The 21869-nt window shown below is 44.8% G+C and overlaps 1 protein-coding gene across 2 annotated transcripts in view; it reads right to left on the reverse strand.

Annotated features, from left to right (window-relative positions):
• Positions 1 to 21869, reverse strand: part of PACS1 (phosphofurin acidic cluster sorting protein 1) — a 1445983-nt gene that overhangs the window by 469966 nt on the left and 954148 nt on the right. For both annotated transcript variants that reach the window (XM_078660756.1, XM_078660757.1), the window contains one exon: positions 15197 to 15332. In XM_078660756.1, the coding sequence (XP_078516882.1) occupies positions 15197 to 15332 (136 nt within the window). The remainder of the gene's footprint in view (positions 1 to 15196; positions 15333 to 21869) is intronic.

The raw sequence follows: 21869 nt of genomic DNA on the forward strand, positions 1-21869 counted from the left end.
GTGCAGGGTGCACAGAGTAATGGGAAGGACGGCCACTATTCGAGAGGCAGTGATAATCTTATCACTGGATGCCACAATGGCATTTGACATGGTATAATGGCCTAATCTTTTTGCACTCCTCGCAAAAATGGGATTCGGTCCCTGATTCATTCAATGGGTTAATCTCCTCTACTCGGAACCTCTTGCCCAAGTGGTTGTGAACAACAAAAAGTCAGAAGTATTCACACTGAGTAGGGGGACTTACCAGAGCTGCCCACTCTCCCCCTGCCTGTTTACTCTGGCCTTGGAGTCCTTGGCATCTTGCGTATGAATGGATCCAGTGATATGTGGACTGCGATGGGCGGAAACCTGGGAAGATCACATCTCACTGTATTCGGACGACATACTCCTATTTTTTACCTCCCCAAAGGCGTCCCTCATGTCGGTACTAGACATATTTGCAGCCTTTGGCAGATACTCCGGTTACTCGATCAACTTGAGTAAACCTATACTCTACGTCCTTAATGGTCCCCCACCTGATCTCCCTAGGGGATTCCAGGTTCAAGTAACCAAAGTAGGCTTTAAGTACCTAGGCATCTATATTACAGCTAATCCCGTGCGCAGATTTGCTCAGAATCCCCTTCCGCCCCTACAAAGACTGAAGCGGGATATGCTATGCTGGAAAGCGCTTCCACTCCTGCTGCTGGACAGGGCATCACTATTTAAAATGATGTCCTTGCCTCGCTTTCTGTACATATTGCAAAATTCCTTTGACCTAGTCCCTGCAAGCTATTTTAGAGAAATCAAAAGCCTGCAAAGAAGCTTGTTGTGGAGTGCGAAACCACGCATAGCGCTTGCTAAACTCAACCTCAACTGTTATGATGGGGGAATTTGTCTTCCTGACCTAAAAAAATATTACTGGGCAGCTCATTTGGCCGCCATCAACCACGGAACGTATCGCCGAGTAGACGTCCCGGGTTATGCAATGGATAGATGGTTGGTGCCGGGAGGGAACTATAATAGGGCACTATATTCAAAGCATGGGAAACTTCACCTAACAGAACCGACTAAACACTCAGTGCAAGTCTGGCATGCTGCCAATAGAAGCCTGGGGTGGAAGCACAGAGTAACATTGGCAACCCCCCTGTGGGACTCGGAACTACTTGGGAATTTGTGGAAGTCGAAGGGCTTTAACAAGTGGGACCTTATAGGTATCTCTAAGATAGGTGACCTCTGGGTAAAAGGAGAAGTTAAAACATTTGTCTCCTTACAGCAACAGCATGGCATGGCATGGCCACCACAGAACACTTTAGATACATGCAGGTTCGCTATGCATTACAGACACACCTTCAGAAAAGGGTCACCCCCACTGACTCCTCGCCTCTCGAGGGCAGGATATAAGACGGCTACCTGCTGATGAAAGCCATTTTACTAACCTCTTAAAAAATTGGTTAATAACTCCGATGACCCGCTCCGATGCACAGGAGAGAAATGGGAAAGAGACGGCATAATCCTAGATGATGAGGACTGGGTGGTGGCAGTGGAATCCCTTGATTCAGCTTAAAATCTTACACCGAATATACATAACAGGGCCATGTCTAGTGAAAATGGGGAAGACGGAAGACAGTGACTGCAGGAGGCGCTGTGGAGGTGAAGGAACATTCTTGCATATAATGTGGGATTGTGTACATATCCAACGATACTTTCGGAAGATACATGACATTCTCAGTGAGATACTCACACCCGCTATTCACCCAGAAGCCAAACGATGTCTCCTGAATGTGTGGGAGCCCACCAACCTCAACAAACGCACCATATGGGTTATGCTGGGTCTAATGGTAGCAAAGAGGAACATCGCCCAGCTATGGGGAGCGGCACATGTACCAAACATAGCAGCCTCGAAGAGGGATATGGATTGGTGTATGTTCTGGGAAAAGACAGTGTATGTGGTGCGGGGGTGCCCCCAAAAATGGTTTCATATCTGGAATGACTGGAATGTATTTCGAGGTAATATTTGTACCCCCCGACCATTCCGACACATGATGATCCACCATCGCCATAAATAAGACCAACTTGCAATCATGACTCATTTACTTACCTGACAGTAATTGTATTACGCCAGATAACTTTCTATACTATGATGTACCTTGTGATGTTGATTCTCAATTGTTTAACAAAAAGAATTATACAACAAAATAGAATGAGCTGCACTAGTTTTAGTCGTATCTCAGTGCCATCTTTATCGATTTTCGGTGCCGAAGGAATGGTGGGCCCCAAAGAGGGTTTTGAACCTAATGCGGCTTTGTAAGCATGGGTTTTGGACACTGAGGGATTAGACCCCAGCTTTGGTACAGATGGCTTTGGTGCCGAAACGTCTTTTGGTTCCAAGGTTTTCATGTCCAATATGCGCTGCTTTGGCTCCGAATCTTTGCTTGACTTTGTTTGTGCTGATGTGGCCTTTTTCAGTATTGGCGCTGAAGGCTGGGCCTGAGCCTGGGCAGGTGCTGGGAAATGTTAAATAACACCTACCGGTTTTGTTTGGTGTGGATAGCCATTCGGTTGGAGAGAAAACCAGGGCTAAGGCCTCAGTGAGGAATCTTGCTTCAGTACCGGAGCTGTGATGTCGATGTCTGAACCCAAAGGCGAAAATAAACAGTCTAACAAAGGAGCCAAGGAACATGCGCAGTACACAATGGAGGAGGAGTCAATATACCTCGTGACCCGAAGACTTCTTTGAAGAAAACCAACTTTTAATCATCCAAGCCCAACACTACATGGCAGGATAATGCAAAGCATATGTATCTATGGCCAACACATCCTACGAATATCAGCTTTCTAGAAGGAGAAGTTTTTTTTATTAGGTGAAATAGAAGTTATGTTTTTCATATGAATGTCAAACATATATTTTATGCTGTTTCCCTAAATGCAGCGAGGATTAGTAGGTCAACAGGGAGAGCCTTACAGACACAGTCTTTGGTGACAAAGAAGGAAATGTTACTTCCTTGTAATTCTAATTCTCCTTGGTAGGCATCCTCACTGAAGTCCTAAACATAGATTATTCCTGCCAGTGTACAGGGAATCTAGAACACTGCTTCATTAATGCAGTATATTTAAGTCTTTAGCTAAAGGTAGGCACTTCAATGTTCAAGATTTATGCGCCACCTCCATAGAAAGAACTACCAACACAGGCCAGCCGTTTAAACTGTTTCTTTCTGTAATTTGTCCACATACACAATACAAAGGCAACATTGCAGCACCTAGCTGAAGAAAAGAGCCATTCGACTAAAATAAGAGTGCACAAGGTTGAAATATATATGCAGATCCTTTAAACAACTGGGGGGCTCCTTCCCCCACCTTGTACTGTACTGTTAGTTTGTCTCAGAGCCTCAGTTATTTTTTCAAGCTCAGGCTGAGTGGATCTTAGAACACTTGAAGGGTTTCTTACCTATTTTTTGAGGATCAATTTGATATTTTAAGCATCCGTAAAGATTTTCTCCTCTTTATTCACCTTTTGCAAGGTAGTTTTTCTTTTGCAAACACTTCCACTATTTGTAAAGTGGCCCTCCTGTAGGAAGCGAGAGTGTGTGAGAGTGTGTGTGTGTAAGTGAGTGTGTGTGTGTGTGTGTGTTTTCTTATCTCCACCTCTCCCAGAATGCCTCCCGAACCCAGGAGTGATGCATCTGTGACCATCTGGGTGGGTAAGGAAGATGGGTCAGCAGCTCATCCAATCGTGGCTAATCTATCAAAACTACCTGGGCTGGGCATAGAAAGAGAAAAGGGCTGGTTCCTCCCTCTGCTTTTGATTGACATATTGGAGTGGACATGTTGACACTATCCCACACACCTGGTCCAGGAATTCCCCTCTTAATGCCATCCATGTCCCACGGATAAGACATTACCATCGGCCAATAGAGACACTCTTAAAAAAATGGAGTTAAGTCCCGATCCAGCAGAATCCAGTGCATTCATTATCAACTACCCACCCTACCTATTGAAAAACTCCGCCAAAAAACACAAGCATCACATACTCAGGGCTAGGCCCGAAACTTTAATCTCGGACGTCTACTTTTGTACAAACAAAGGTAGTAGAGTTAATTACCTTAATTTCTACACCAGGAAAAGAGCATGTTGGTGAAAAGTCTTCGACTCTATGCTCCGAATATCAGGCACCAGAAAAACACCTCATGGTCTCAAACTAACAACAGCGCCCTCGTCCATACTCAACGCCAATGCCTCCATCACCCTCTATAACAATGGGATCATCCTAATCCAAGCTTCCAATGTCAATATAATTAAGATAGCCATTATCTTCCTGTTACTCAAAAACGCGGTTTCGGCGAAACCCAATGATACCTACCCTCACCCTACCATCACTCAAGTCATCACCAGTCCTCCCCCCACCACTTTGGGGAGGGCCTCACTCTATCTAAATCACTCTTCACCCTTAGATGATCACAGAGCAGCTCTGTCCCCCGTTGACGTGCCCCAACCCTCTAGACCCCTGACTCAGAAGATGAGACTTTTCGGGTTCACTTGGCACACAGCTAGCCAGTCCGATTCTATCCGTTCCTCGCTCCGAGAGATGTCTGTTTGACCTACAATCATTGCCTTCAACAATTGATCCCTCTTCCCTCTCCCCACGCCTCTTACTATACTTGATTCCGGGCAAATTCCCTCCTCCGACCATGATCAGTCAAACCCACTCATTCCTGTTTGGACCATACCTGACCCTCAGCTCATTGGTCATATTACCCTTGCTAATGCTCAAAGTTCGATATCCATAGATCATGGAACTCCGCTAGTCCCAAATGATCAACTCCCTCCCCAGGAACCTCTCACCATCACCTTGAACCCCACGGGCTTACACCGAGGCCCCCCTTCTCCGCTCGCTTTCCCAACACACCCTTTACCTCATTCAGACTTGGTTGTGCGCCTAGATAATATTATATCTCTCCAGCTGCACCTTCTCACTACTGAACTACATGACTTGAAAGCCCTCTCAAATGATATTTTCCCTATGATCAGCTCCTTCCTCACCTCTGCGAATCTGCCCAGAGCCTCCCCTAGTGATCGCATGGCGAGTTTTTAGTCCTCTTAGTCCCGAAAACCAATCCCCTAGCTAACGCGCCCTCTCGCCCCAGATGATTTGAGACCTACCTAGCGCCAATGGTCTCAATGACCTTCACAACTCGAACTCTTCTAGGTCCAACTCCAACATGATCCCCCAAGACAAATACAAATCATCCATTCTAACCCGAACAGAGAACCTCCTCACAATCTTCGAGTCATCAATAAAGACAACCTCACGAAAGTGTACGTCATCTAGACTCCTTCCCCCATTAATCCATCATGACTTAAATGTGTACTACTCAAATGCAGGTCAGCCAGCAAACACGCCTCCAATATCTTCGACCTCCTCCAACACACTGATTTAGACATTATCATCCTCACTGAAACTTGGCTAAATCCGGCTTCCACTCCTATCTTAGACCTCCTAGTACCTCCTACTCACAACATAATTAGGCTAGACAGAGCTTGGAAGCTGGGTGGTGGCCTAGCCGGTATTCGTAGGAACACGCTCTCGATTTCTCACTTGGAGTCCTCTTCGCCTTCCTACTGTGAATACCTTTGTCTGAACATCTTAGTAATAACCTGCCGGTTTGCAAACTTCACACTTTTTATCACCCCCCGGGAGACAATCTCCCTTTCAGCGAGCAACTAATGGAAGTAATCTCTGACAATGTCGACTCAGCCGTGTCCCATATCTGTCTTGGTGATTTCAACCTTCACTGGTCTAACCCCAATGATCACGTGGTAACTTGCCTTAAAGCTTTCATGAATGATCAAGAACGGACTCAGCACTGTGATCAACCAACTCATAATAAAGGAGAAACTCTAGACCGGAACGTTCCTGGAGACCCAAACCCTCAATGGAACAACTAAAACTCCTTAGAGAAGTTAGGAGCTTCTACAACAAACAAATCAAGTACGCTAAGCCAGGCTGCTTCATACACCAACTTGATCAAGCTGCTAACCGCCCCAAGAAACTCTTCAAAATGGTCAAACAGCATTCAGTGGTAGGTCCAAACCACTGACTCTGGAGGCTGCCCACCCTCATGCGACAAATTTGTGGCTTTTTTCACAGAGAAATCAAGACTCATCACCACTGAACTCGCCTCTAAGAAGGCTCTACTGCCATCTTCCAGGTCCGCACCACCTCTTGACCTCTTAGAAAAACACAAACCTATTAGCCTGAACACTAAGAACAATGCGTCATGGGCCACCTTTACCCCATTCCACGAAAAAGACATCAACAAGATTCTTCAGAACATTAACCCATCTAACCACTTCAGTGACCCTTTGCCCCCGGCCATATTCAAAGAAATCAAGAATGTACTCATCCCCACCTGGACAAGGATTGTAAACACGTCTATGTCACAAGGCATGATCCCAGACTGCCTAAAAGTAGCTCAGGTGTCACCTATACTAAAAAAACACTAATGCAGATAAAGCTGACCTCAATAATTTCCGCCTTATCTCCAACATACCCACACTAGCCAAACTACTAGAAAAATGCGTACAATCCCAACTCTGTGCTCACATAAAGAATTTCCAACTCCTAGCCCAGCATCAATCTGGCTTTCAGAAGGGACACAGAACTGAATCGGCTCTCACGCACGTTATGGATGACATTTAAAAAATGCTTGACAAAAATGATTCCTGCCTCCTAATCCTCCTTGATCTTTCCCTAGCATTCAACACAGTTAATCACAACAACCTTCTATCCATTATGAAGAACAGGATGTGTTTCCCGGGTCAGGTGTTACAATGGTTCTTGTTCTTCCTCCACCTCAGGTCACAAAGAGTCAAGGCAAACCATTCCCTCTCCCAGTCCTCTGCAGTACTCATGGGTGTCTTCCAAGGGTCCGCTCTATCTCCTATTCTCTTTAACCTTTTCTTTGAACCATTAGCTAATTCACTAAATTCCACGAATATTCTCTTCCATATGTATGCGAACGACACACAACTATATTTGAAAATATCAATACCGGATACCATCATCTCACTCAACACTATCCCCCTATTCAAAATTGGTTAACTGAGAACCATCTGCTGCTCAACACCTCCAAAACTAGACCTTTGGCTGAATCACCTGACTGCTTTCAACTGCACCCCTCTCATCATAGACTCAGTCAAATCTCTCAGAATCACCCTGAACAAGCACCTGAATATGAAAAATCATATCAGCAATGTGTGTAAGGGAGCTGATCCCTTGATGAGGACACTTAGAAATATCAAACCATTCCTTCCACAAAAAGATTTCAAGCAGGTGGTCCAAGCATGTGTCTTGGCAAGGCTAGACTACGGCAGCGCTACGCTCTGTGGCCTTCCCAAACACACCCTTGCTCCACTAAGGGCCTCATTAAATGCTGCGGCTAGACTGGTCACAGGTTCTAAACGAAATGAGCACATATCCCCAGTCCCAAAATCTCTTAAATGGTTGCCCTATGAGGCTCGAATCCAGTTAAAGATTGCTGTTCTGACGCACAAAGCCTGGCAGTTCAAAACTCCCAGGTACCTAGCGCAAAAGCTTGAATTATCCTGTAGTGGTAGAGCCTCAAGAAGCGCGAACACTTTCCTCCTGAAACCACTCATCCTTAGCAAAAAGAAAACTTGTCACTGAGCCTTCTCTGGTGCTGCCCCTAAGATATGTCACTCTATTCCACCGGAAGTATGCAGATTCCCCTCAACGACTGCTTTCAAACTGGAAGCCAAAAGATTCCTAATTAACAAATTCTTACCCTAACTGGGCTAGGCTCACCTGCTCAAAGTCATTGATCCTACAACCATTGTACCATCATTTGATGCTGCTCTTCTTTATCCCATTGATTGCCCTCCTTCGTAGCCCGCTATATACCTGTTTATTGTATTATTCTCCTTAAATCATTTGTCTTGTAATTATGCGATTATTCTTGTTTTGTATTCTTACTTGATGTCGATATTGCATTCATGTCCTTCTTTCAGTCATTTTGTACAGCGCTCTGATATCCTTCGGGATCTTGTTCGCGCTATATAAACCTTTATAAATAAATAAATGGAGCAGGCCCAGGCTCAGGCTCTACCTGGACGACATGGGAGTGCTGCCTTGATTTGTGGCGCTGTTCTCGCGCCTCCTCAGATGATTTGGTACAGTATGGAGAAATTGAATGCATTGACTTCTTGGACTTATTTCTGGGGGACTTACCCAACAGTCTGGAATTATGAGATGATCTGAAGGGAGCTCGATTCGGATCAATGCTGATTGCACGAAAAAGAAGGAACTGAAGTCAGTGTGCAGGGGTGACACCTACATAGGCACCACACGCCACTTCTGTTGCAGACAATGCCACGAAGAGCCGAGCGACACTACCTACCGGCACGTAAAGGAACTGATTAGAAAAAGTTTCCAGATCCAGTATGACACCTGGGGAATATGCTTAAGTAAGGAATCTGTGGCTAGAAGTCTATCAGTTATTGTACATTCTCGATGGTGGCAAAATGATCTAGCCAGGTTGCAACCCACTGCTCGAAGATGCTCTGCACTATCTCTGGATGTAGATATCACTTATGATCTGCTAGGTGCCACCTCCCCACCTCATCCCCTCTGGTATTCAAGTAAGGTGTTCATGATCAAGGAAATTCCCTGGCACTCCAACCAGCCCTAGAAGGGTAGAGCCTCTTAGCACAGACCCCAGGAATCCAGCCCAAGCACAGACCCCAGGACCCCACCCCACCTTGCTTGCTGCAATACCACATGGTGCTGGTGTGGTCTGTGGGAACCTGCACCAGCCCCCACTGATGGATGACAGGAAGGCCATCTGAGACCGGTTGAATGCCCATAATTCTAATAGATTGATGGGGTGGCTGCTTTCTGTTGGGGACCCAAGTCGTCTGATCTCCACCTCCCCAGAGACGCATCTGCCGCCACCAACACTAATGGGTGGGGAAGGGAGAAGGGTTTGCTGCTGGACCAATTGCGATCAACCAGCCCCCACTGCAGAAAGATTGTGAGCAGTCAACCTCTTAGATCTGGATGATATCTGTCAGAGTTATTGATGCTGGGCAAATGTAACTGCAGATTCCACTGCAGAGCTTGCATGTGGCTGCTGGCTTAGCTGACAAGGAGGACGCAGGAGACAGAGACCAAGAACCCTCAGAGCAGCTCTTATTGTGATCCAAGACTAAAATACTGGGATCATAGGTGGGGCATCCTAGACCCGTTGTGGAGAAGGGAAGGCTGTGAACTGCATCATAGGACAGCTCAAATAAATGGAAGGCTCAGTGAAAGAGTCAGGTGTGACTGAAGCAATGAGGCCATAACCCAGCTGTCGGGTTTAGATCTTGCAAATTAGAATTCAGAATTCAGTTGGCACAAGTCTCGCAGTCAACATGGTGTCCATGGGCAGCTGAAGAATCTCCAGTATGAATATCAGGGTTAGTACAAGTTAATTACTGCAGTTACTATTGTACTGGTTATTCTTAGTCCCCCTTACCCCACATTATTCGAGATGCCTGACTGTAGTGACTTCCCAGGAATGACGACAGACACTTGACGTTGGGTTTATGGAGCTTTATTCATACATCTGCTCTCTGCCCCGTCCCTATCTTAACTGACCCTTTCCTGTCTCCGCTCCTCCCTTTCCTGCACCTCCCCGACTCCACCTCCTAAACACTAGACTGCATCTTCCATCATAACATCTCCCCCTTTCTTAGCAAATGAAGGAAAGTAAAATTTCAACTTGGTTATAGTTCTTCAATCAGCCGTACATGTCGGCGGATAGTTCGTCTTGGCCGCAGGAGCGCTTCTTCGTTCCGAGATTCAGCTTCAACCTGATTTTCGTGCATCGGTGTGACAGAGTGAATTTCAGACTGCTCTTGACTCGGCCTTTCAGTCACTTTGCTGAGGGCATCTTTCACGGCCGGAGTACATCGTTGAAAATGTGAGACGTTTCGTGTGATTCTCTTGTTATCTGACTCAGCAGTTACCATGGTTCCTTTTTGATGTGTCACTACTAGAGGTTCAGCTCTAAACTTGCAGTCTGTCTTTTTCTGCTGTTCCTGCTTGACTAATATACAATCCCCTTCTTGGATGGATAGAGATCTGGCTCTCCGCCGAGCATCCGCATAAAGCTTCATCTTGTGTTTTCTCTCGCGATCAACAGCAACCAGCTCTTCATGTGCACTCTTGGAGGACACTGGGAGTAGAGCTCCTTCCCACGTAGGTATCCGTGTCCTTATTGGTCGTCCTAACATGAGTGTGGCAGGACATTTCCCCGTGGTGGTGTGTGGGGTTGTGCGGTAAGCTCGTAGAACTTCATTCAGTGCCACCTAAAGGTCCTTCTTGTCGATGGTAGCCTGCTGGAATGTCTTTTTTAGAGTCGCCATAAACCTCTCCACCATTCCGTTTGCTTGGGGCCATAAGGGGTTGATTTTGCGATGCCTGAAGTGGAGATGTTTCGCAAACTACCCAAATTCATGGCCATTGAATGGTGGGCCATTGTCTGTCTTGACTTCTTTCGGAACGCCCCAGGCAGCAAAGACTTCGTCCATAACAGCGATTGTGCTGGTGGCGTTGGTGGACGGTACAAACTGGGCAATAGGAAATCGGGAGTATTCGTCCATGAGGACTAGGACATATTTTCCGGACTGAAGGGGTCCATAGAAGTCCAGAGCAAGTTCTTGCCAGACGCTGCTGGGTCGTGGTGACATTTGGAGAGGAGCAGGAGGATCTCCGGGATTCACAAGTTGGCACTGAGGACAATCTCTTAACGTGAGTTCTACCATCTGATCCAACAAGGGGAACCATACCCTTTCTCCGAGTGCTCTTTTGGTGGCTACTACTCCTCGGTGACCCTCATGTGCAAGATTGATTACACCCTGACGGAGCTGCATCGGAATGACGATACGCTGATCCCTCAATACGAGTCCCTCTTCAGTGACCGATAATTCATCACTCACATGCTTGAACGGTTGCATCTCTTGTCGGAAGTTGACATCTTCACCTTCATCCTCATTGATATGACGCCACCTGTTGGTCTGTATACGGTTCTTCACCGTCTGCAAGATGGCATCTTGGGCTGTGGCTTCACATATCGCTTCCAAGGGAACTGCCGGTGGTCTGGCATGGTCCACTACGAAGTGAATGTATTCTTCGGCCAGGGGTGGTTTCGACACACTTGACACCAGAGGATGTCTTGACATGTAATCAGCTGGATTAGCTGATTTTCCAGGCTTGTGGACTATGGTGTATGTGTATTCTTGCAAACGCAAACCCCAACGCTCAATTCGAGGTGGCATTTTGGTCCTGGGATTTCCAAAGATGGTGACCAGTGCATGATGGTCGGTGACAAGCGTGAAGTGCTTGCCGTATATATAAAAATGTGAAAGTGCTCACAGGCCCATACCACTGCAAGACTCTCCTTTTCTGGTTGTGAATAGGCATTTTCAGTGCCCGTAGGCTTCTGCTGGCATATGCCACAATGTGTCTCTGATCCGAGTCATGATTAAATTGGGCTAAAATGGCACCCAACCCGACTGGGCTAGCATCCACAGTGATCTCTGTGTTCTTTTCGGGGCTGAAGTAAGCTAGGTTGTCAGCTGACTCAACAGCTCTTTTAATGTTGAGGAAGGCATGCTCACATTGTGGGGTCCAAATGAATGGCTGCCCTTGTTTGGTGAGGGTACGTAGCGGATGACTGATGGTCGCATAATCTTTAATATACCTGGCACAGTAGCTCACCATGCCCAGGAACGATCTAAGGTCGCTCACATTTTGTGGACTCTTGGTGTCGTTTAGTGCTGCACTTTCTCAGGATCAGGCTTCGTTCCAGCACTCGAAAAAACATGTCCAAAGAATTTCAGGGTAGACCGGTGGAATTCGCACTTCTCCTGCTTAAGCGTGAGGTTGGCCTCAAGGAGGGCATGACACACCCGGTCCAGTGCCTTATCATGTTCCTGGACATCTGCACTGTATACTAAGATGTCATCACTGTAATTTAACGCATTTGGTATGTGGTGAATGGTCTGGCGAATGGCTTCCTGGAAGATTTCTGCAGCAGAGGAAATCCCAAAGCTGAGTCGCTTATACCGGATGGTGGTTATGTAGCGTGATTTCTCGTGTAATTCCAACTGGTGGTATCCTTTATTTAGATCTAACTTGGAGAAGGTCGTCGCACCACTTAGGGATGAAATCATATCACTCAAATGGGGTCCTGGGTGACGTTCTCGCTCTATGGCTGTGTTCAGAACCCTCATGTCCACACACAGGCGTACTTTTCCTGGCGTACCCTTCTTCGGCACTATCACCACGGGTGAAACCCACGGGGTTGGGCCTTCTGTCCGTTCAATGATATCTGTTCGCAGTAATTCGTGGATTTCGTCTTCCACCGCTTGTTGAAGATGGAAAGGAGCTCGTCTCTGGTGTTGTGCTACAGGTTGTACTTGCTCGTTGATGTGCAAGCGAGCCTGACACTTGGCCATTTTCCCAAGTCCAGAAAACAATTTCGGGAATTTGTGAATAATGTCTGGATCGTCACTCACTCGATATAAGATTTCAACCAGTCGGAGACGTTCAGCTGTAGGTAGACTGAGAAGGCAATCAGCCTCCGGCCCCTCAATCACGTGTATGTGGGCTGGTACAGACACCGCTTTATGTGTGTGTGTGGTTGCAAACTTTCCAAGGCATGTGAGTGGCTTTCACGACATCCAGGTGTATACCCTGACATATGCCGGACTGAGAGTAGGTGGTGGTTGCATTTTCTTGTACTCGGTGACTGGGATATAATTCAGTGATGAACCACTGTCCATCACAAATTTGGTTGCATGGTTTCCTACCCGGATGTCCAATCTGGGATATCTCTTCAATTGGTCTGGATCAGCTACCATGCTGATGTATTCATCATTGTACAGCTGTACTGGGGACGCAGACCTAGATTCTAGGGATGGCGATCTTCTCATCCATTGCGACTTGCGAGACTCTCTGCTGGAATGTGAAGAGACAGAGGATGACCCTTGACGGCTTTGAACTGCTCTCGCGTGATGTCGCGTTGTGGCGGGGCGAGAAGATCTGGTTGCCTCTTTCTGCCTTTCCGCACGATAATCCCCAAACACAGTCTCGAAGTGGTTCTCCCTTCCGCACTTTTGACATTGCTGTCCAATCGCTGGACAAGCGTCCGTGTGTGGAAAGTCATATCCGCACCAATAGCACTTAAGTGGGCGTTCTCGTCGCTTATCTCTACGACCTGACTCATGACTTGTGTCCCGAGTGATGTTTACGAGAAGTAGGTCTGATCGTCCGTCTCCTCTCTCGAGACTGTCTACGAGGGGTACTGGCTTGTAGTCGGTACGCTTGTTCTCGCTTCTCCGCACGTCCCGCCTCCATTCTTTTTGCATGTTCCTCTGCTTGATCATGAACTCTGGTCATTTCTTCTATTTCATCTAAAGTATGGCTCTTCGCAGGAGACGCCTCCTGAGAGTCTCTGACTGGCATCCTTCAATAATGCGTAGTCTGATGGCATCATCTGTCGAAAAGTTGTCAAACTCACAGTATCTAGATAGACGTCGAAGTTTTGTTATGAATGTACTCATTAGTTCTTCCTTTTCTTGACAGTCTAAATTAAAGACATAACGTTCATAGTCTACGTTTTTCTTGTGCAAGAACTTCTTGTTCAGAGCATCTCGTACTTTTGTGTATGATCCCGTCTCTTCAGTTGGCAGTTCCTTGATTAATTTGCAGACCTCATTTCCAACTAGGTTGCGCAAAGCCACTAATTTCTCATCATCATCAGTGACCTTTGACCCCAACATAAAGTCCTAGAATTCCTCAAACCATTCCTCCCATCTGGGGCCCATTCCTCCTCCGGCAATTAGGGTAAGTGGTTCCGGGGTGCGCAAGTATGCAACACCTGTCCTGGCCGTTTGAGCTGGTGGAGGTGCAGTCGCAGCGGAACGCGCAGCACGTCCGTGTGGTGATGTTAACATTGTACCTTCTTCAATGTTGCCTTTGCTTGTGCTTATTTGTTTTATGCACTGTTGCCCTTGCTTGTGCTTGTTGGTGGCACTTGTTATTGTCCTTGCTCGAACTTATTTGCCTTATTGTTCATTCGTGGCTTTTGCTTGTGCTTGTTTCTCGCTCCACTTTCTTCCAGGCCTGACTCTAAGATGGCCGCTCTGTGTTCTTAATGGGACTTGGGAGCCACTGCCTGACTTAAAGATGGCCGCCGCTGTTGAAATCTCGTTTCTTACGAGATTTGGTTTCATTCACTCTCCCTGCCCCGGCATTGTCGGCCAACACTCACCGAAGGCAGCCGGTGGTCCCAGACGGATGGTGAGTCTAGGGTGGGCTCAACAGCGGTCCTGCACACGGGCCCGCGTCTGGGGTAGGCTCCCACTTTCAGCGCTCGCCGGCGCTCACGTAGCTTTCTCCGCTCAACCGCCAACCTGTAATTCTTCACCGCTGGCCCTGCAAGCTCCGGCGGCGGTTTTGTTTTCTTTGGCACTTGAGTTTCAGCGCTCACAGCGCTACCACAATTCTGCTCCACGTGGCAGAGCAGAAACGGAGCTGCACGCACTCACCGCTAGCCTCTGCAATCTCGGCGGCGGCGTGACTCGGGGCACACGTGTCGCGACGGCGACTTCTTCCACGTGCTCCACGGGACGTGGTTACTCATTTCCAGGGATCCGGGCAGTGGCATAGCACGCCATCCCACCCTCGTCACCAGCTGTAGTGTCTTCCCAGGAATGACGACAGACACTTGACGTTGGGTTTATGGAGCTTTATTCATACATCTGCTCTCTGCCCCGTCCCTATCTTAACTGACCCTTTCCTGTCTCCACTCCTCCCTTTCCTGTACCACGCCGACTCCACCTCCTAAACACTAGACTGCATCTTCCATCATAACACTGACCAGAACATTATCTTTACAAATGTGACTGCCCACAATTCAGTTAAAAATATATTCTATTATCAGCACCTCCGATAGTACATCTGCACTAAAGCAAGGCTTGTCGATTTATGGACTGCATTTATGGAAATAAGACTCCCTAATCTTATGTCAGAAAATACTATGAAACAAACGTGTGGATAGGTAAAAAACCTAAAGTAGCCAAATCCTTTATTCAACGTTGTGTTGACCCATATGAACAACTTGACTTGCTTGGTACGATTTTGCATCTTTACCTGTGTGCTATGGCCCAGATCAGGGGACCTCTCACTGTCAGAGCTGTTGGTTCGCTCACTCAGAGGTTTAGATAACTGCCTCTCCTTCAGGGGGGTGCTTCTTTTCTGTCGTGGAGTAAGTGCACCTTCCATTTTGCTGGAGTTGGGGAAAAGAAAAGCAGTTAGTAAATTTAGGATAGATAGATGCATGTGTTTAAAGTGGTTATGATTGAAGTCATTCAATTAGGAAGGATGGAAGGGAAAGTTCACTACCCGTTAGTAGCTCTCCCAATATTTATACACTTTAGAATTAAAATACCTACCAAGCCAGTTCAAAATGTTTCCTAACTTTCTTTACATAATTGTATACAATTTTACATAACGTATCATTTAAATATATTAGGAAGAACTGTCTCGTAGAAACCTCTTCTTTTAGAGGGAGCCTTATCACTCAGGGAGATAGAAAAGGGTGCCACGGGGTTTGGTACCGTAATGCAACACCACCTAGTTTCCTTGATTTTATTATGTTTCTTAATGAGGCAATATCTGTGTGTGTATGGGGGGGGGGTCGGTGTCCAATTTTAGGCTGTAAAATATACCCATGTGTGAGAACTGTTCTAGGTGAGTAACTTTTCCTACACCACCACGGTATCATTCAGTGCCTGACACAGTAATATTAAACAGGCAATGAAGTGGGTTTACAGTAGGTCTTAAGGATGCAAAACACGTTGGACTACTCAGGAAACAAATATCTCTATGCTGATCTGATTTAGAAAATTCTTAGTCCATGTCCTTCAAATATGATTTGGGATTTGCACATCCCAAGCATCAAAGAAAGCTATCTACCAAAGAATGCTATCATTTTAAATGTCTGAGAAGGATTTCATAAGCTTGCACTTCTCTATGCTTGCAGTCCTTCTCCGTATACAAGAGTAACTAAGAGGTGCCACCTTTTTTATGAACTAAGTGTGCTACAATAGCTATGACATTTTCCAACAATCAGCCAAACAGCTCACTCATCATTATCAACTGCTAAGCACCACAATATATAGCCCAAATCCAGGGGAATCTGCTTAAGATGGTCTGCCTTTAAGTAAAATGTTCACTAAAAGAAATCTGAAGAACGAACGTTCTTAAAAAAAAAAAGCAAGAAAAATGTTTACAATAAGCATGTAGAAGCATTTCTCATCTTCAAAATGGGCATAAGCCCCTGGAACGCCAATAAAGCTACTTTAGACCAAGTGAAGTGAGTGTGATGTTTTTGATGAACTGAAATGCCACACATGTCATAAAATTAGGATATGCAAGACCCTATCCATCTCGCAACAGTAGCTTTAACTGCTAGGTTAATTTGGGAAATATCATATAGGTATAAGTTATCAGATTTACTTAAATATTTTGTGTGCTCAATGTGAAACTTTAGCATGGATGACTCCTAAATTATGGAGCATCTCCTTTGAGGAAGAGGCAAAAGCTAATGATTGAAAAATTAAAGAAGATAATTCAGGGTTCGGATGGAAGAAAAATCGTACCTACCTGTAACTGTATTTCTCTAGGTTTGGTATCTCTCATAGATTCAAATGCTTGAATCATCCAATCGCTGAGCTGGAAGTCCCATGGTAACACAAAAATAGCAGCTCCATAGAAAAACATAAGTCTGTAACAGACTTTAAGAATCCCATTCACATAATTTAAAATGACCCAAACTTCAAACCATCAGAGGCATTCAGTCTGAAGACCACACCACGAGCGGCTACTAACCTTTAGATTTAAATAAAGGCACTCACATAAAGGAATACTACAAACAGGTAAGCCTCTAAAGGGGAGGATGGTTGATTGCATACGAATCTGTAAAATATTTCAATTTTGGAGTACAGTTACAGAAAAGTAACCTTTTTCTTTTCCAGGATCGGATATTTTTTAGAATCACATGCTTGAAAAGGAATAGCAAGCAGTAATTGGTATAATAGGATTTTGCAGAGGGTGCATGATTCATTTAGATAAAAAGGCTTGCCTTTATCGAAGGACCACCTTACTAACTGCAGCATCCCCTCTGCATTGTAGAGTCCTGTTAATTCTGTTGGGTAAACGTATGCCTGAGTTTCCAGATTACAGCCCATCAGAGATCTGTCAAAGAAACACTGGAAAACAGTGCCATTTATGTAAAAATACTTCTGGTTGAATGTGCTGAAACCCTTCAATTGCAAAGAGTAGTCTGACTTATTATGGAAGTATACAGTGGCAGCAGGCACCACGCGAGAAACAGTTTGTTTGGAAATAGATTGCCTCTTCCTAGGGGACCATAAAATACGAGCAATTGATCGAATTTTCTAAACTTGATAATGTGTTCTAAGTACAATTTTAGACACCTCCTGGCACCCATCACGTGACGTGTGTTTAATGCAGACATGCTGGGATCCTTTAAGAACTTTTTTTAGAATAACGTGCTGATTTAAATATAAGTCTGATGGTACTTTAGGTTAGAACCATGAATTAGTTCGTAATATGACTTTCATCAAGGAATTTTATACAAGATTCATTAAATTGCAAAAGCTTGAATTTTTCCTTCTCTTCTTGCAGAGGGTAGGACGATAGGAAAGTGAGTTTCCAGGAAAGACATTTTATGTCTGCTTCTGTATAGGTTCAAAAAGACTTTATGGGTTGAGAAAGTGCAGTATTAAACTGCCAAGAAATCGGCACATCAGTGTCGGAAAACCCCTAAATAACACATTGAAGTACTCTTTTATAATTCTCTCAGACCAGAATGTAGGCTGATTTTGCCCCCTTCTGTATCGTGAGATTGCTGCTAGGTGCATTTTAACCAAAGTATGATTAGACCTGAGCGAGATAAAACTAGAAGATATGGAAGAATATGATGCGAAGCACATGCAATTGGATGCAGATTCTGTGGGGTGCACCGAATACGGAAGCATTTCCACTTTGCTTCATATAGCCTGTGCCAAAATGTACCTGCAACCATACGGAATTTGCAAATCGTAGCACTCAATACATTCAGGAGACATGTTGATAAACTAAGAGATGCTTGAACAGGGTGAAGGACTTGGCCCTTGTTGTGAGGAAGCAGGTTTGTTAGAGGTGTTAGTTGTGCGATAGGAGAAGCTCTGTGAACCAGAACTGCCTTGGACACAATGGGGATATTATTATTAGTCAGCATTGCTTTCTCTTCAACTTATTTATGACTCTTGGGATCAGAGGTACAGAGATTAAAAGCATTAGCAAACGTTTCTGACCAAGCAAGAGAAAAAACATTCTCTCCACGACCACGGTAGGATGTGCCTGCTGGCATAGTAGCGCCATTTCTTGTTGAGATTCATCGCAAAGAAGTGCACTTTCAGCTTGCCTCAGAGTTAGAACATTTTGCTGAGTTCCCACTCGTGACATTCTTTGTATTTTCTGCTCAAGGCATCTGCCATACATGTTCTATTCTTGGGACACGCTTCGATGTTAACTGAATATGATGCTTGATGGCCCAATCTCTTATCTTTGGAATTTGCTTGAACAGAAGAAGAGATCAAGTGCCTCACTGTTTATATATTACATTACAGTAGTAGTGTCTGTGCAGATCAGCACATAACTTAGCTTTATTAATGGTAGGAAGTATTGTAAACCAAGAGCAATAGCTCTCCTCTCCAAGATACTAATGAGAAGACAAGTTTCCTCTGTTGACCATATGCCGCATACAGATAACTCTTGCAGATATGCTCCCCATCCATCTATGGAAGAGGCTGTTGTCAATACAAAGCATGTTCTTTGCTGAGGAAAAGTTAATCCCACTTTTTTATTTAAATGCTGGGACCGCCATAGGAGGTATTGTCTTATCCTTTGTTTGATGGAGATAAAGTCGCTGAAAGATGAAAATATGTTACTTACCTGTAACTACGGTTATCCAGTATTGGTATCTTTCCTAGATTCACATGCCGGAGTCATTCCCCATCGTTGAGTTGGGAGTCCCACGGTACAATCATCAAGCAGTACTCAAGTAATGCCGTAGACTGTAATGGCCCTGAGCCATGTTATATATACCCTATCTATGTCCTTTTGAAAAAAGGATTAAATGTTGAATGCAACCAATCAGCTGCTAGCACCCTGTAGAACCTTCTCAGCAGAGGCAGTTTCCTTCATATTTTCCCAGCACAAGTGAGAAGGGAGTGTCTTAATGTTTTCAGGAAACATCCTGTACGGGTAGGAGGGTGAGTGCATGGAATCCTTGACTATCTTTTAATAAACCTGCTGTTTGACCCAATGTCAAAAGTAACCATCCAAGGTACTTTTAGAAGGTGAAGCTAAGGGGGACACTGTTTATGATTCAACTGTGGGAGTTTAATATCCTATCATAGAAAGAATTGCACAAACCGATGTACCAGAGATTGCTATTGATACAACAACAAAAAGTGAGGTACAGGTTACAATTCATGAGCAACTGGACTTCGTAGTATTTCTTTAAATAGGCTGTCTACCTCTAAGGCTACTTTTTCCCCAATATAGTATCTAATAACATTGCAATTTAGAAGTACCACAGTGCACTTATAAGATCAGCGGAAGAATACATAAATACATATCTCATAAATTGACAGAGAACCCACCAAAAGTAGAAAGTTTGGCAGATTTGCATATGTACATGTTTAGAATTTTGACTCTTCGACAGAAATGTACAGCATTTTTCATCTTTATTTAGCTTGACAATGCAGATGCGGACATCAAGAGAATGAAGCTTTCCTTCTGTAGTTGAAGATGGGCTGGAGAGAGTGGTATGGCACACCACCAACTCATTTAGATCAAAGCCTTAAAGCACCTTAAACATGATCTAATGTTTTATCCTCAATTCATCTTTTACTTTTTTGAATGCAGGAATGGTCTTATTGGAAATGCTTGAATCTCACCTACATGTCACAGATAGTAAAGCTGTCATGTCAAAAGATGTATTTTATTTCTTACTTGCGAACAGGCCTGCCATAAGCTGGTTGAACACTGTGTTGAACTACCAAGGTAGAGGTAGATTGCTTAGTGGCAGGAATATTCTTAAGAGAACTTTTATTAACCTCTTGATACTATGCAACAACATGCAGAGTACTTGTGAAAAACTCTGGTACCAGAAAATGGCTGACAGGTAAACCCTAATTGATGCATTTTGAGTTATTTTACCAGAAGCATCTCTCGGGTGACAAACTAATCAATGTCTGGACAATTCCATTTCTGGAATAACAAAGATGTGACCTCTGGGGGAGTGTAGTGTGTTTTATCTAGGTACCGGAATCAATATCCTATTCTTTGCCCTTGTCCGGTTATAAATCAATAATATCCCTGCAACGGCATAGAAACCCTTTTTCATAATTCAGTCATAGCGCATGCTGTCACATTAAGCAAGCCTATTCCTCCAGCCCCCTAGAAAGCACACCGAGTTCTTAAACAAATCCAAGCCTCCAGCAACCTGGCAAATCCCCGCTGCTTTGTTTTGATTTCGTCCGAAGAACTCCTGTAAAGCACTGTAAGAACGACCAATTCTTAGTGACATCTTTATTGACGTCTTATGTCCAGCCTTACGTCAAACCCGGCACCTTTCAGGTATAAATATACCAACGTTGCCTTAAGCAAACACACGGTGGTGATGAATCTGGAGCAGCTACTACTTGCCCGAGAGCCCAGCTGATGCGAGAGCCCACGGACGCTGCCCCTCCCTTTTGACGCGCTGAGAAAGACGCTGTCTTTTCTCCTGCTGAGAAATCCAGCCTCCGGCGTTTCCAGCTTACCCTTGCGGGTGACTGGGATACCGAGTACTGAGAGAGAGATACCAGCCCTCCTGCCTTCTAATACCCAGGTACTGAACTGACTAAACCCTTACAGAGAATTCTTGAGTCAGATTCTTGGCAAAACAAACTTAACTTAAACTGCTACTTACTTACTCCTTCCCACGTATTAGGCTTAGGTCAGGTACACCGGGGTAGGCGTAGTTAGAAGCACCAGTTGAGTATGATTAGTCAATGTATATATGTATGTATCTATTTTATCCATTTTAAAGTATCATATGGCTAAGAAACCATATCAATGCTTTTACAGTATTATTTCATAATCCTGCTTTTACTGTATGCACTTTACTTAACTATAAGTATTGCAATTGTAGCAATTCATTTCTCTTGTATGAGGAAAGAGACTGCTCAATAAATAACACCTTTTATTGAAAACGCCTGTCTCTCTTTTTCTCTGCAATCTGGTGAAACTTAGTACGCACCTTTGACTGAGTGAAATAGCTGTCTTTTGTTTTCACACGACTCTAGAGATACACTCTTATTCAGGGAGAGCAAAGTTGTCATGTTTTATGGTTGTCAGAAACTAAATCCCTTCTTGTCTATCCAGGGAGGTTAAACTCCTCCTCGCTTATTCGAGAAAGTTTCTAGTGAACTCTGAGCTAGCTGGCAAACACTTAAGTCTAATATAGTCAGTAGAGACCTAGTTAACCTCAGTCTTACGTCTACACTACTGAAGATATTATTCCAATGCGCAGAGCCTATTGGGACTATAGGAACTACACTACAGGAGAGGTCACTCGTACTTCCTTGAATTCATCCCCCTCTTGCAGACCCCTGCCTCATTCTCCTTCCGCGCTAGATGAACTGCTGACCGTCGACTGTGTGAGCTCACTGTCAGAAAACTAGTGCTTCTGACCACAAGTAATGCA

The sequence above is a fragment of the Lissotriton helveticus genome, chromosome 9 (assembly GCF_964261635.1).
Source record: "Lissotriton helveticus chromosome 9, aLisHel1.1, whole genome shotgun sequence".
In the NCBI taxonomy this organism is placed as follows: domain Eukaryota; kingdom Metazoa; phylum Chordata; class Amphibia; order Caudata; family Salamandridae; genus Lissotriton; species Lissotriton helveticus.